At 41.9% G+C, this 16992-nt stretch overlaps 1 protein-coding gene across 1 annotated transcript in view; it reads left to right on the top strand.

The window, feature by feature from the left end:
- Positions 1-16792, top strand: part of LOC308406625 (uncharacterized protein) — a 39562-nt gene extending 22770 nt beyond the window's left edge. Inside the window, exons 4-9 of the mRNA XM_080897721.1 lie at positions 1-182; positions 269-442; positions 6643-6729; positions 7608-7694; positions 10958-11020; positions 16437-16792. The exon at positions 1-182 is cut by the window's left edge and continues 64 nt beyond it. Coding sequence (XP_080753847.1) covers positions 1-182; positions 269-442; positions 6643-6729; positions 7608-7694; positions 10958-11020; positions 16437-16471 — 628 coding nt within the window. The 3' untranslated portion in view covers positions 16472-16792. The remainder of the gene's footprint in view (positions 183-268; positions 443-6642; positions 6730-7607; positions 7695-10957; positions 11021-16436) is intronic.
- Positions 16793-16992: the final 200 nt, after the last annotated feature.

The following is a 16992-nucleotide window of genomic DNA, read 5'->3' as shown; positions in this document are numbered from 1 at the left end:
CTGTAAAACAGAGACCACTCCCTCCAACCTCCCAGCTGCTTTCTATAAAGATGGCTCCCTCATCAGGAAGCAGCCTACAGGTCACATGACCATCCAGCATGTTTCCAGGTCTGATGAAGGCCTCTACAAGTGTGACATCAGCGGTCATGGAGAGTCTCCATCCAGCTGGATCACTGTCACAGGTGACACACTCACCTGTCTGTGTTTCTGCAGGTTTCAACATTCACAATGTGACGACAACTTAATGACTGTGTTTGCTTTATTTTAGGGGAACACACCACCACACCTCCACCTACATCCACACCTCCACCTACATCTGCACCTTCATCACACTCTCCCACTATTCTCTCTGTGTTGTCATCTGTTGGATCAGTCTGTATTGTGATTCTACTGGTGTTACTGGTTCTGTTGGTGAGACAACATGTTGGGAGGAAACCTGAAGGTGAGACTCAGACTTCTGGATTTCTTTTTTTTTTTTTTTTTTTTTTTTTTTGTCCCGTTTGGATCTATAGCCATCAAGATGCCAAGCGGATTTATTTTACCAAGTGGATCATCATGGCCTTGCCATATTGGTCCATTTGATTGACCTTTATTATAATTATGAATTTTATTTTCAGTTGCTACAAACGGGACAGACATGACTGGGGGATAGGACAGGGAGAAAGAATGAAAGAAAGAGAGGGAGAGAAAGAAAACCAAATGGGAGAAGAGACGGTGAGAAGGGGGGGAAGAAAAAAAAAACAAAACAAAAAAAAAAACACCTGGGTCACCTGTATGGAGAAAAAAAACAGAAGAGAAAGCAAACAACAAAGAGCAACATAATAAAAAAAAAACGGCACCAACACAATAAACTAGCTAGCAGTAGATATCAGTAGATACTAAATAATAAACGATATTGTGCAGCACGCAAGATAGACAGCGCACAATGTGCTTTGAGGCAGCAGCCAAGAAAGCTGTAGTCCGCGTCTGTGAATACCCATGTGTACACCTGTGTGCATACCTGTGTGGATCAGCATGCTTGCATTCCAAAGGTTTCTCCATGTAACGATCTGCTAGGGAGTGTGGGGAGCCATAGCCCCGTCCTCCAGGGTATGAAGCAGGTATGGAGGAGATCAAAACTCCAGACATCCAGAGGCCCCCAGAACACAAGAGACCAAGGAAGACCAACAGAGGGGCAGCCGCGCCACTGTCCCAGTAAGAGCTGAGGAGAGTCCCAGATGAGGGCTCACTCAGCAGCCGCGGAGCAGAAGCCAAGGGGAGTTGCAGTGACGTGCCCGTGAGCTCCGCCGGCAGCCAGCTGTGCCTGAGTGACCGAGCCCCAGGCCGAGAGGCCGGGGGCACCCCACCTCCGAAGTGGCCCGAGCGAGCCCCAGGCTCCAGGCCCCGATAAGCGGCCGCCAAGGAGTGAGCCGGTGTGTACCCGGACGCCCATCCCCAGACACAAAGAACCACCAACGCACCGACACCTGAGGGAGTCCGCCACTGGCAGGGGAAGTGGTGGTGGGTGGAGATAGGCCTCCAAACCTTGGAGGGCCTGAGATGTCCCCAGAGAGGTGGCGTCTGATACCCAACCTGACATATAGACACAGAAATACAGGCACACACAGACACAAACATCCATTCCCACCCTCATGCTCTCATATGCACTTACTCCACACTCAACCAACGTGGAGACAGACATAAAGAGACGCTGTACACACGATCACACTCCCCAAGCATACTCTACAAACCGGGTCTAGGTACCCTTGCCCCTGGAGGGGGGAACTGCACCCAGACCCAGGTGGTGTTACCCTTTTCCCTGCGGTGGGGGGAGGCAGACCGCCCCGACTCCGCAGCAGCAGGGAGGCCCCACACCCCAGACCGCAGTCGGACGGCCAACTCCTTCTAGCCCCCCCGCTCCAGCAGGCCGCAGAGAACGGGGGTGAGAGAAGACTCCAAACCTCCCTCCACCCGCTCATTGTAATGTTGATGCATGTGTGTTCTAAGGTGCATTTAAAACCCAGGAGGGCATGGAGCTACCTGCCAGAGAGCAGCAGGTAAGCGCATGGTCCCTCCTGCTAGCCCTCAATGTCTACGTGTATTTAAAATTGAGAGGTGGGCAACGATGCCAGGGGTGGGGTGTAAACGCTGATGGTAATTTGGACTCCGTGTATCGTGCCCACCCCCAAGATCCTATATGTATGTGTAATGAGAGTGTGAGTAATGTGAATGTCTAAGTTGTGGGATAAAATTGAGGCAGAGGCAGCCAGAAGGGGACAGGGGGGGGGGGGGGGGGTAGCCTCCTCTGCACCCTGGTGACATACCCCTACTCCAAGGCCCTGCATGTGTGGGTGGTTGTGGTGGAGCGGGAAGAGGGAGGCAGCTGGAGATGGGGAGGGAAGGAAGGGAGGGGCAGGTGACCCCTCCCTGGGGCCAGCTCCCCCGCTGACCCCAGTAGGCACTCCCATACTCCGCGACCCGCCAGGGAAAGGGGGCCCAGGCCCATCCAGACCGGGGCCCAGCGCAGCAGCGCCCCCCGGCCCCACAGAGCCCGGGACAGTCCACCCAACCCCACCACAGAGAAAACTGCACCCACCCCGCCATCCACTCATCTTCCAGACTACATGAGACGATAGACGCCCAGGCTGAGATCTTCCTCCACCTCTCCTGTATCTCCCCCTCCTGCAGAGAGTTCCTGAGGAGAGGAAAGCTCCTGCAAGGTGTGACAATCTCCCCCACCAGTTGAAGAGCCCCCCAGGTGGCTTGACGCACCAGCGGCACCCTGCGCCAGGGATGGGCCCCCATGCACCCACCCGCCCACAACCCCGGCAACACACAAACCAGGACCCAATGTCCCGAGGCCCGGCCAGGGCCCCAGCCCAGAGACGGAGCGCCCCCAGAACCTCACGCCCATCCCGGACCCACCCAGGGGCAGACAGGCTTCTGGATTTCTGCCTTTTGAAAATTTTGTAAATTTTTTTATCGTTATAATTTCAAAACATGCTGAACTGTTTTTTTTGTTTTTTGTTTTTTGTTTTTCGGCACATTTGAGTGAAAAAGTGGAGATGACAATCACATACAGTCATCTTAAAATATCACAACAACAGCCAGTCAAATAGAGCAAGGGTAGTGTTTTATGTTTGTGTCTAGACATAGACACAAACATAGACATTATATGTAAGTTTAAAACTTTTATTAAAAGGACTGTTTTAAGGCTAGGTCTTCTTTTAGTATCTAAAGTGTTTCACACAAACAACATTTTTTACTAACATTCAGTGGGTTTTTTTTAAGTCAGCACATGTTCTTCAGTTTCACAATTAACATTTAAAAAGTGAATCCCTTAAATATATATGCACTATGTACACTTGTATTTCACAGACACAGACAGCTGACAATTTGTGCACACAAACTCACAGATAAAATCCTAGAATTTCACTCACCAAAACTGAACCCAACTTCATACATGTTATGTTTGTACTCGTAATTTCACAGCAGTCATAATATTTGTCAGATAATTCTGTTAAAAATGCCCCCAAAAGGTAGCAAAAATGGTCCAAGGGTCAATTTCAGGGACTCCAGGTAAAGCCTAGAAGACAGCCCCCTGTTTTAATATAATTCAAACAGGAGAGCTATATAAATAAATAAATAATTATTATTCCCTGTGAAGTTATCAATTTGGGTTTAACTCACAACTGTATAGGTGTTGTCTGAATAGCAGTGGTGTTCACCTTGGGGTGTCGGTCAGAAAACACAGGACGCACAAATAAGGTTATTCCATCTTTACTGTGATTCTTTAGCACAGCACAGTACAGCAGCACAGTAATGTAACATATAAGCCTGTATCTGTAAGCCTGTGGTTGCACAAAAGTTGTTATGAAGAGTGTAATTAGCTATACACACCGACACTGTTTTTTGCAACAGGCTATATGAGTCTTTGGGAACTATCTTGCTTTTGCATCCATGGCCATAAGAGGAATTGTCATTTTTGACACTATAATGTTTTTTTTTCTGGGTGCTGTGTTAGGAGTACTTCCTTCCTAACTGGCTGGTTAACAGCCTTTTCTATTAACCCTTTCCCTTCTTTGGAGGACCCTGTAGTGACAAAAACTGACTTTAAAAGCTCTTTAAGGCTAGCTGGGATGTAACAAGTATAGTGGCTAAACTATCTTACTACACCTTGAACTTATGCTTACAAACTAACTTGTAAAAGGAGTGCAGCCTTGTTTTAGACCAGTTGCTGCTTGTACTAAGAGATTTCATTGGGCAATATAATGTCAGTAATGAAAATTAATCAATGGGCTGCTTTTAGTCCTTGTATGGCCAGTGCACAGTAGCCCTTCAATTGATCCATCGGCCCAAAGTGCATCACCATACCAGACATTTGCCAAATTTACCAATTCAACACTGAGCTCCACATGTTGGCTAATCTTAAACTCTTATACTTTGCACCTACATTAACATACAGCATAAATAAATTACTATATTTATATAGTATATTAGATTCAATTTGTTTCAATGACAACTTTTTGAAAACCTTTAAAGTTAAAAAAATCCATAAATCTTCAGACTTTAGTTGTTGTGTGTTTGTAGTTGATAGTTGACCCTGAAGGTTGCTCTTGGGATGCTTGTTTTTCAGCCTGTGGTTAATTAACAGAAGTTAACAGCTCTGTGGTTGTCCAGTTTGCTGTTTGTCATAAAAACACTTCAGCTGCACATGCTTACCTCAGGGCTGTTAAGAAAACGAAAAAAAGGAAAAAAATGGAAATGTAAACAAATATTCGGTATGTGAGAGCAAACAGCAAAAGCATAGAGGACTGTCTTCAAAATGGATTTTCTTTTAGCCCTCAAAAAAAGTTTACAAAGACAGGATTCAAAAACACAATTAGCAGGCCCATAAAATAGATCAGCTAAATATAACTCTAACCCAAAAAAAAACCTTCCAAAAACTTAACCAAAAAAATAATAGTGGTGTGCAGATCGATCCAAATATCGATTGTATCGGTATCGGATCAATACTAGCCTGCTGAGATCGATTCTTTACTTTAACTTCTGCTCTTGTTTGCAATGCTGTGCTCTCAGCAAAGAGGTAACAGCCAGGTCGCTGGACTCGCCGCTCCTGTGTCAGCGCAGAGCAGGCACACTCTCCCTCACCCCCTCTTGTGTTTAGATGTTGCCCTGTCACATGACATGACTTAGACACTTTGGGGGTTGTTGTTTATCATTTATATTTTCACCAGTTTTTGTTGTTGAGAATTTTAATTGTAATTTTTAGAGTTTCTCAATAGTAGGCCTACTTCTTTTAATTTGTTTGCAGTTTGCGTCCACTTTTTATTCAAGATTTTTATTAAAAAAATAGAACTAAACCACCACAGCAGACCCAATGGCATTTTCGTGCTTCGCAGCATCATTTATTCTTACAATAACCACACAATTTCTGCAATAGTACATTCAGAGGCTACTCTGTTGGCTGTACACATAACCACCAACAACACAGAGCAGAGCACAGGTTTTAAGCCGACGAGGCGTGATTGTAGATGTCATGCAGGTGAGTCCATCTCACCTGCACGTCATCACAGAACACGCCTAACCCGCCACATATACCCCCTTCCCCCTACTGAGGCCAGAGAGCCTTTAATAGTGAAATTAGCCTTTATGATTCACATTCTCAGTTATCCTCTTCTTCTTTGGAAAGAACAGAGGTTACTACTTCTCTTATTTCCATCTTACCCTATCCCTAGCATCCTACCCTGACACATCAAACTTCTGAATATTTTCCTTCACTACATCCATGAATCTTATGTGTTTATCCTCTTTTTCTCCTGCTTGGCTCCATCTTCAACATCTTTTGTCAAACATATCCACCATTCCTCCTCTACACATGTTCAAACAATCTCAGACCTCTCTCATTTATTTTTGTCTGCAAACCACCCAATATCAGAAAACAGCCCTGATGGAATTTTTTTTTTTTTTTTGTAGTTCATAGAGTTATTGTTTTAAAAATAACATAATATTCACCTTTGGTTCTAGATTCTAGTTGCAGTTTTGTGCATATGTTGCTGCATAGTGGGAAGTCTTCATGAGCCAGTTGCAAAAAGGAGCTGCACAATTCTAGCATTCATTCTAAACATATCAAATTCCACTTACTGTCAATATTATGTGAATATAAGACTGGTGAGTGTTCAAACCAGAAATCAGTCTTTAACTTTAACACACTAAGATTACCTCACATTAACACCTACAGCCCAATAAGAATTGTCATTTAACTAGACATACAAATCTTAGAACATTAATAGTTTTGAATATTTTAAACTTTGCATGCAAAACCACAGCAGCTACTTCTCCCTGTTGTTTCTTCCGAACTCATGTGTGTAGATAAAGAATAGCTTGTTACCACAGTGGTGATGATAGTATCAATATAGTCTGACAAAGTCTGTGTTTTTATTCTGCTGTTAATCATGGAAAACCCCAAAAAGGACAAATTTTTGGTGTTTCTCTCTAACAAATAAGATTACCACAGAGTGTCTGAAACCTGCTGAGTCTTCTCATAGTGATACATGGGAAATAATAAGTCCTTTTTTTAAAACACAAAGCATGTATACTTTCTGTACTTTTATAAGCATCACTAACTTCTGTCATGTTTTCTGTATGTGTTTTATTGTGCAGAGTGTGCTCCAGCTACAATCTACACATTGGTGGAAAGAGACAGCATGAGTTGTGGACAAACAGACATCAGACCAAACAGGCGCAGAGGTACAGCTGCACTTTATTCAAAGGAAATCAAATCTACTTCTTTGGATATGTAGCTTAGCTTACATAAGAAATGAGGCAGCTCCATGAGGGATGGTAAAAAAAATTATACAAAACAAGAGACTCATTGAATGCTCTTTATTAGTTGCGTAGATGACATTAGGCCTTTCCATTAAATCCTCTTTAAAGTAAATGAACCTCATGTGTTGTCTGCCTGTCAAATTGTCTTTCAACAACAGAAATAGTTTTGCAGTTTAAGACCTGTGAAACCACAGCAGCTTGTTGTTTCCACTGAACTGATGTGTGATGTGAAAAGACATGTTACACCACAGTACTGATAGGGACCAAACAGTCTATTCAAAAGTAGGACGAGACATTATTAGTTATTACCAAACAGGCAAGACAATTTTTCTGACGTATGTTAGATAATTATGTAATGGACTCATGGTCACAGTTTTTGTATAAAACATGAGAATAGAACTTTTAAATGACTCTTTCTCCATTAAATAGACACAGTGTCGATAAAGTTCATGGAAACCTGCATGAAAATCATTCAGTAAAATTTAGATTTATAATGCATATTTTCTGTATGACTGAGTGCTGATGATAGTGTGCATATAGCGTGACAAAGTGTGGGTCTACGTGGTACTTTGCAGTAAAATGTGTTTTCTTCTGGTGTCAATCACCAGAAACAACAGGTGGGCGTTTGTCTGAAACAGATAAAGCAACCACAGGGCTTCTAGGCAGTTTCTAAGAAATCTTTTCATGATGCTACCTGGGAAATAATAACTCTTTTTTTTGACACACATCCTGAATACTGACTGTTTTTTTTATAAGCTTCACTATCAGCACTGATGACCTTTGTATGGTTTATTGTGCAGATTGTGATCCAGCTACAGTCTACTCATCAGTGAGAGCAGACAATATCAGTTGTGGACAAACAGACATCAGACCAAACAGGCCCAGAGGTACAGCTGCTCTTTAATCAGTGAAAAGGAATCAAGTGTACTTCCCAAAGTGTTGAACTGTTCACCTAAAAATTAATGTGAGCTAGAAAGCATCAGTAGTCATAAAGTTACTCGTGTTATTTAATTGTGAAGATCTTTACACACAGGACAAGTACAATTTGTGCAAAGAAAATGCTACAAGTCTTTAAGTGAGCTCCATGCTTTAATCAGTAATCACTGGATGGTAAATATTTGTATAGAACAAGAAAATAATTTAATATGGCGCCCCACAAGACACACAGACTCAAAAAAAATGTTAAGATCCTGCAAAGGTTTTTAAGTCCATGAACATCCAGGTCAGTACTGAGACCTTGGAATCTCCAACCTTCCTTTCATATCAAAAATCCTTGAAAGAGTAGTTGTCAAACAGCTAAGAGATCATCTGCAGAGGAATGACTTATTTGAAGAGTTTCAGAGCTCAGCACAGCACAGAAACAGCTTTAGTGAAGGTTACAAATGATCTTCTTATGGCCTCTGACAGTGGACTCATCTCTGTGCTTGTCCTGCTAGACCTCAGTGCAGCGTTCAATACTGTTGACCATAATATCCTATTAGAGCGATTAGAACATGCTGTAGGTATTACAGGTACTGCACTGCAGTGGTTTGTATCATATCTATCTAATAGACTCCAATTTGTGCATGTAAATGGAGAGTCCTCTTCACACACTGAGGTTCACTATGGAGTTCCACAGGGTTCAGTGCTAGGACCAATTCTGTTTACATTATACATGCTTCCCTTAGGCCAGGGGTTGGCAACCTGCGGCTCTTTAGTCCTTGTACTGCGGCTCCGGGTGGTTTGGGAAAATAAATGAGAAGTATTTAGCTGAAGTGTATTTTATTTGTGTTTAGTTTTTTTTTTTAACTTGTAGTTCTAATTTGGAAGATTATTGTGATATTGAAATATAAAATAATTTTATTATTTTTTCATTGCTCAAAATAAGCGTCACACTTGCGGAAGCCGGTATACCCGCCGAAACGCCGTGCATTTATCGAGACTTTCAACCCCAGGTAGGTTAATTATGGACCTTCGGATCCACATTATGTCAGCAGCTGTTCTCCACCGTGAACTATGTTAAAAACAAACACCGCTCACGCCTCCCAGATGACAGCTTACAGTCCTGCGTAAAGATGAAAGTGACTTCGTACTGCCCCGATCTGCAGACGCTGTGCGCAGAGGTTCGGGACCATAAGTCTTATTGTAAACATGTCACGACAGACCCGACGATGTTTCCATGAACACGCTTTTCAGCATCTCTTTATTGACCACTTTTCACACACGGTTGCTGTATGCATACAATGGGCTGTAGCTTTTCAGCTCACAGCCCGACAACACAAGAGCATAGAGAGCACAGACTTTAAGGCGGCGACAAGTGATTGCGGGTGCCGCTCAGGTGCGTCCGCCTCCCCTGCAGCGGCGCTGCAAACCACGCCTGGCCACACACATTAACCAGGTAAAATACATATTTAGGCAGAATTTTGCAAATATCTTTTTTTTTTTTTTTAGCAGCATAGAGCTTTTTTTTCTAATTATTTTTTAAAAGTCAGGTCAGGACTCCAAAAGCCCAAAGGCGATAAAAGGGTGGCAAGGTTGAAACTGACTGGAACAACAAAATTCTCCATGATAACAGGATTGTTGTCAGAACTCTTTGTACCTCCTTCTGTGTTGCTTAACCGGGTGAAGGGACACGTTCTCACGGTTGAACACGGAACACACACGCACACATACACACACATACACATGTACACTGACACAGACCTACACTCACCCCCCACCCCCACCAAACGCCTTCGAAGCTTGTGTCTTCTATGTTGTGAGGTGTGATGATTCATGTGCTGAGGCGTTTTTTTCTGTTCTCAAACTGATCTCCCTTGTGTCCTTTATTTAACTGAAAATGGTTTAACACACAGGACATGTACAATTTTGTGCAAATGTTGAACAACCTATTCTTAATGTGGTTCACTCACCGCATAATTACACAGCATGAACTTGTAGTATTTAATTTTTCAGATCAGGTTGACTGTACTTGTAGCTTAGAACTTTCACCGGTTGTGAATATGCATACGTACGTATACGTAAAAAGTAAAATAACAGTGTTTTGCCTCAGACACACAACTAGTATCTAAAGTCCTTTAAAGTCAACATCAGGTGAACAGTTTAGTTTGAAACCATTGAAATGGTCTCTGACAATTTTTAAATATGCATTCAGATCTCTGCCTCCATAGAAATACATGCATTACGAGGCCTGGCTCCCCCTGAGCACTATGGCAGCTGCCTCAAGGCTTTGTTATAGAAACAAGAAGTCTGTACATGTGTTTATCTACATCCTCTTTCATTTAGGGGGCTTTTTTTGTTGTTGTTGTTTTTCAACTCTGAGCTCAATTCTATTCAAAGCAAAAAATAAGGAACTGCCAGGTAATATTCAGAGTATGTTTTTTGAAAGAAGTAAGTTATATTTTAAGGGGTTTTTGTAACTTCAAAACAGGGAAGGTATGTACTACAAGAAAAAGCTTTTGTGTTTCTGTTCATGGAGTGAAACTATGGAACAGTCTGAATATGGAATTGAAGCAATGTCCAAACATAAAACATAAAAGTTATAAAAATATGATCTTCTCAATCTATAAAGAAAGGGAAAATATTGAAATGAAGTGAATGTCTCTATTTAAAATTTTTCATGATGTGATATTATAGTATATATTATATCAGAAATCTTCTCACTATTGTTATTACAGATTATATCACTAATGAAGCTGACTAAATATTAACTGATAACTTATAGCAAAGGGGTGGGATTAAATAAGTGTGTACTTCTTCCCACTCCCGTTCAACATGTAACTGACTCAGACCAGACGCAATGTTGAAATGTATTGACTTTTGCATCTTATTTTTTTTCTCTCTTATTTTCTTTACTAAATGTGCCTGTATATTGTTTACATGTTTGAAATAAATTAACTAACTAACTAATTAACTAACTTACCAGAGAGGCACTATTTCCTCCCAGCAAAGTCTAGTTTAGTTTACCAAAGAAAATGCTTATAAGGTCTTTCAGTGAGCTGTAATCACTGGATGTTGAATATTTGTAAAGAACAAGAAAACAGAACTATTTAAGGCTCTTAAATAGACAGCAAGAGATAAGTCTTTTAACACACATCCTGTATACTGACAGTATATTATAAGTATATTATAAGATTCACTATCTGACCTCTGTATGTGTTTTATTGTGCAGAGTGTGATCCAGCTACAGTCTACTCATCAGTGAGAAGAGACAGCAGACCAAACAGGCGCAGAGGTACAGCTGCTCTTTATCCAAAGAAACGTCTACTTCTTTAGCTTACATAAGAAAATGAGCAAGCTCCATAAGGCATGATAAAAAAATTATACAAAAAGAGAACACATGACGTTTCAAAGGCTCTTCATAAGTTTCACAGATGACATCAGGCCTTTAAGACATGTAAAACCATAGCAGCTATTTTCTTTACTTGTTTCCACTGAAATAATGTGTGATGCTAAAAAGACATTTTAAGACAACAGTGCTGAAGTGCTGAGTACCAAAAAAGCCCAGAGGTACAGTTGCTGTTAGGATGCCTGGGTCGTTGACCCAGGGTTTTTGAGTTTATTATTTATCATTTCTAGTCTTTGGTTTCTTTGAGTTCTGTCTTATGGTTTATGTCTCTGTCTTCTCTAGTTGCTCTGTCTCCCCTGTCAGCTGTATCCCCTTGTCTAGTTCGCGTCTCTGTGTATCCTTAGTTCCTATATCCCCGTGTTCAGTCAGTGTCTGTGTCTGCCCTGGTCCCACGTCTCTGTTCCCTCTGTTGCAGTGCATGCGTGTGAGTCTGTGTCTTTAGTTCAGTCTGTGTCATGTTTCCTGTTTTATTTTGAAGGTCCTTGTCTGATGTTAATGTATCTGGTTTCGCTTCCCCTTGTCTCGTTAGCCCTGATTTGCCCCCAGCTGTGTTTCCCTCCTGTTACCCATTCCCTGATTGCTCCCTCTGTGTATTTAAGCCCTGTGTTTCTCTGTGTCTGTGTCGTGATCTACCCTTATCTAGCTGTGTGTTTTGTCTGCCTGTGTAAGTTATTTGGATTCTTACTTTTGTTCTGTTTGAGTTCAGCATTAAAGCTGTTTCAGTTTACGTTTGTCTCTGGAGTCTGCACCTTGGGTCCTTTTCCTGCCTGCACACAGCCGTCACATAACAGTTGCTTATATAGCAAACAGTAGTTATGGGCAGATGAAGCTTCATGAAGCACTGAAGCTTTTCATCCAATTGGTTCACCCCAACGCAAAGCTTCTTGAAGCTTCATTTGCTCTAGCAGGACACCTACTGGACGTAAAAATATTAGTTGGCATGAATTTGAAGAGTGTGGCCTTTTGCACACAGCCTGTAAATGTCAACAACAAAAGGAGTGTAAAACATGTATATTGTAGTGATGGCAGTATACTGTGTATATTTATGCTGGCAGTATGGAAAATGATTATTTGGAAATGATCATATACTGTGAGGTGAGGTGTGGACAGTGGTTGTGCTTTTGTAACATTGAGGCAAGGACAGTGATTAGTGTTTAGGGGACACATCATTGGTTTTTATTTAAAAACAACAGTTTCTCCACTGTGGCAGGTCGTAGGCGATTTCTTTTTTTGGACAATATTTCCCCTGCCTTTGAAAACACTCGCTCACAGGGCACAGATGAGGCAGGGGTACACAGGTATGTCAGTGCTAACTTATATAAGTGAGGGTAGACATATTTCTGTCTCTCCCAGTATTTAAGGGGGTCCTCCAGCCTTCCAATATTTGGCTCCATCATGTACCGTTGGACCTCAATATTTGCGTCTGCTGTCACATTTTGTGTCTGTGTCTGCCTGACACTCTCATCCAGGCGACGCCACAGGTTGTTACCTAAACAAAAAGGAGAGTCTTATGAGATACTACCAATTCAATGTTATGTCTATAGTGCCAAATAACAACAACAGTCGCCTCAAGGCGCTTTATATTGTACAGTAGATCGTACAATAATAGATACAGTGGAAAACCCAACATTCAGTTTATATAAATGCAACTAAAATGCAATAACAATGGTACCGTGGGAAACAGCCTCAACAGATTGTGACGTTGATGGCTGTGGTGGTGGTGCGGAGGAAGAGGTGGTGGAGGCCCTCATTACGGAAGCACATTCTGCTTTCAGTCTTTTTTCTGCTCCGCTAGCTCTTGCAGGGCTGAGAAACCCGAGTTTCCTGAACCTTGGGTCCAGCAGTGTCACAAGGAACATAATGCTCATGGTTTGTATTTTATCTAGCTTCTCTCTCAATAGCATCCTCAGCTTCTGAGCCAGAGAAGACCCAATGGATGGTGATTTTTCCATTTGTTCATTGAGGCAATGATCCAGCATAGTGAGCAAAGGTATGACCTTTGACCCAGACACCCTTTTTTCCTGAGAGAGCTCAGTTGTTATCGTTAAATGGTGCTAGGACAACCAGACACTCTGAAATTATACCAAATTCTTCAGATGAAACAGGTGGGATGTCTGTTGTGAGACTTGCCAAAGCAGCACCCACTGGCTCCCTTTGCTCGAACAGTCTTTGCAGCATATTATAAGTGCTGTTCCAGCGGGTTTCCACCTCCTGTAGTAGTTTGTGTTGAGGCTGCCTTAGTTGTTCCTGCACCACTGAAAGCCTCTCCTTACAAAATACAATTTAAAAAAGCATACATTAGATTGTCAAGGGAGCAGAACTATACACATAAGTAGCATTAAAGAAACTGTAATTAGGCCACTTAAGAACTTACCTTTGCAGAGGTACTGCTCCTGAAATATCCCACGATCTTCCTGGACTTGGCTCGGATGTCAGAGAGCTCAGGGGTCTGGTCAAGGGCCTTCTTCACCACTAAGTTCAGGGTGTGAGCTATGGCATGTTTGAGTTGTAGCTCCCTTGCACAAGCCCCCATATTGGCAGCCCCATCTGTTACTAGGAATGTGACTTTGTCAGTAATTGCCCATTCTGCCATGAGTGAGCCTTTCACTTGTGCAATGTTTTCTGCAGTGTGTGCATTAGGAAAATATTGCACTCCTAAAACAACAGTGTTTAATGTGCTGGACTCATCAACAAAATGGCAGGTGACTGCAAGATAGGCCTCTGTGTTGATGGAGGTCCACATATCTGATGTCAGACTCACAGCTGCTGCCTTCTCAACGCTGGCCTTAGTTTTCTCCTTCATCTCCTGGTACCTGGCCTCCACCATGACTTTCAGGGCCTAAAGGAAAGTAAAAACATTTTGTTCTAACGTACGACGTGGCTGTGAAGCAGTGTGTAGTGTAGCTACACACTGAGGCTTTGAGCCTCAGTCCTGCCGGTTCACATTTAACTCTGTAAAAACTAAATTTTCACTGCTTTTATGACCTTTAGTGGGGAGAACATAGCTAGGATTTAATGATTTAACAAATCTTTTGAATCCTTTGTCCTCCACAATGCTAAATGGCTGGGAGTCCTCAATCACCATGCTAACCAGGTCTTCATCTATTTGAGATTGTTCTCCTGAGGAAAGACAATAAAAACAAAGCACAAATATAAATATCACACACGTCACTTATTGCATTGTATAATATTGTTATATCATTTAGTAACATTACTGCATGCTATATTATCATTGCATTTGATGGCTCACCTGGTCTTGCTCCACAATCGGTGTTCCCCTTATTCTCATGCAAAGCTCTGTAGTGCCTAAGCATGGATGAGGTGTTGTTGTTATATCCCAGCTCCCTGGCACATAGCGAACACTTCACCTTGTACAAAAGTACAGACAGCTTAACATAAATTGTATTGCACCATCAGTATCATGGAAATACATCTTCTGTAGAAATTTACATACCTTGTTGAGAGATATAAGCTCAAAATGTTCCCACACAGGGGAGGACATCCTCCTCTTCGTAGCTGGCTCCATTCTCTCCTGACTTTCTCTCCTCACTCTCATAAACCTCCAAACTGTCTCCAAACTCTCACTAACAGCAACTCTCCATCAAACACCCACATTTTGAATGAAGTCTGAGGGGTTTATATCGCTGTCATAGCTCGCGGCAAAGTTTGAACCGCTTCCTGAACCAGTCACGTGGTACAGCCGGGCAGCGAGGCTTCGGACGTCATCATTTTCAGCTCCTCCCATAAATGAAGCAAGCCTCGATACGCGCTTCGCGGAAACGCCCCCTCCATCCACACACGCTTCGAAGCCTCGATACAGAACGTCACATCACTAGCAAACAGCATAAATAAATAAGATGTAAGCACCAGTATAAATGAGGACAGGGCTATGGTACTATCACAGTTAACATGCACAGCAACCAGTGTGGTGATGATGAACTAGGATTAATTGATTTTTAATTCTAATACATGATGGAATTTGTCTCTCATTTAATTCTCATTTTCCATCTTCACTGTGTTAACATGTTTATATTAGCCTCAACATAGCGCCGTGGCTAGCTACCAGACTGCATTATAGGTACAGTAGCTAGACTGACTTCACTAAACCTCGGAATTAAGTAAATTTTGTAATTTATTAGTTCTTGTTTTAGGTGTTTTTTCTTTTTTTTTCTTTTTTTTTTGTTGTTGTGTTGTTGTTGTTTTTTTCGTTTTGTTTTTTTTTTGTTAAATACTTCAGACAGGGCATTGCATATAAGCCAAACCTCACAAATCATCATTGTCTGGATGTTAAACTTTATCGTAACACGTGGGTGAACAACCACGCTGATCGCTTTACTGATGCTGAAAGAATTCGGATTAATGGGAAACTCTAAAGCAGCGGTGGGGGAACTCCAGGCCTCGAGGGTCGGTGTCCTGTAGGTTTTAGATCTCACCCTGGGTCAGCACACCTGAATCAAACGATTAGTTCATTACCAGCTTCTGGAGAACTACAAGACATGTTGAGGAGGTAATTTAGTCATTTAAATCAGCTGTGTTGGATCAAGGACACATCTAAAACCTGCAGGGACACCCTTGAGGCCTGGCGTTCCCTCACCCCTGCTATAAAGTGTTTGTTTTTTGTTTTTTCTGTTTTGGGAACTGAAGGAAAATCTGTACTTTATGGTCACCAAAAAGGTGACTAAATCTCTTGCTGTGGGTAAGTTAATTTTCTGAATGATTAAGTTGAAGATAAATTGTCAATGGTCTCATTGTTATTAACAGCACATAACAATATAAGAAATGAAGCTGAGGCCAGGCTCTCAGGGTTTATGCTCATATTTAATGGGTTGTTAGACCAATGTTAGCATTCAGTGTGAGTACAGGAAGTGGTGTGAACTTTGTGAAACGGTTTGAAGTGAAGGCATGTGAAAGTATAAAACCACAGGCTGCCAAAAAGGAGGCGAGAGTTCACTGTCTACTCATTCTTCACTCTTTGGTCAGTTGCAGTTTTTTTGCTACTTCATTTAAAGATTTGTATTCAAGCTGGTCAGAATAAACCATTTTCAGATTTTTGCTTTCATTTCTGTAAGTTTGAACTGAACGCAAACACTGAACACTCTGTAAAGTGTCCTGTTCTGTACATTAGCAGCAGCATCTACTGCAACACAAACCAAACTCTCTTTCACACTAAAGCCTTATTTGTGACAGTTTGGCTGTATGACTTCTTTGTTATTTGTTTCCTCGCTAAAGATCTGCCCCTGAATAACCTTTACATTATTTGAACTGTGACTGGTCTCTTATTGTTTGAACTTTGTGTTTTCAGAGTTTCCATCTGACCAAAATGGCATCTACTCATGAAGTAATGCACCAGTCCAACCACTGGAATCCTGTTGCTGGTTCTACACAAGCGCTCAGACTAGTAGACCTTCATTATAAAACAGATTTGCATATATTATGTTTGATCTTTTCATTAAACATACTCATATAACACATATTATAACTAAGATGTCAATGTAATGTAATGCGGTGTATGGAGGACACTCAGTAACTCACAGGACGGTGCTGTCCTCCCCACAGCAGTGATCTCTGCAGGAAACTTTGGTCTCACTTGTTCTTCTTGTGCGGCTCTGTGGGTTTCACAAATATCACTGAAGGAAAATGTGAGTTGTTGTGGCTGATTAACATGCAGCTCTCATCGGAGCAGATCTAAATAAAACCATAACTGCAGATTAAAAGCAGCATGAGCATCATTGGAAACTTTTAAAACTTACAGAGTTTTAAAAGAGAAGGAGACAAATCTCAGTTCATATGGTCCAGCCGAGCTTCAACTGAATGAGTGTTTATCAATGTGGTATTTGCCTGTGAACACATTTATACCA

Source organism: Rhamphochromis sp. 'chilingali' (genome assembly GCF_963969265.1).
Source record: "Rhamphochromis sp. 'chilingali' genome assembly, chromosome: 1".
Lineage (NCBI taxonomy): Eukaryota > Metazoa > Chordata > Actinopteri > Cichliformes > Cichlidae > Rhamphochromis > Rhamphochromis sp. 'chilingali'.
The sequence above is the reverse complement of the archived record's forward strand: the minus strand, read 5'-3'. Positions and strand labels throughout refer to the sequence as shown.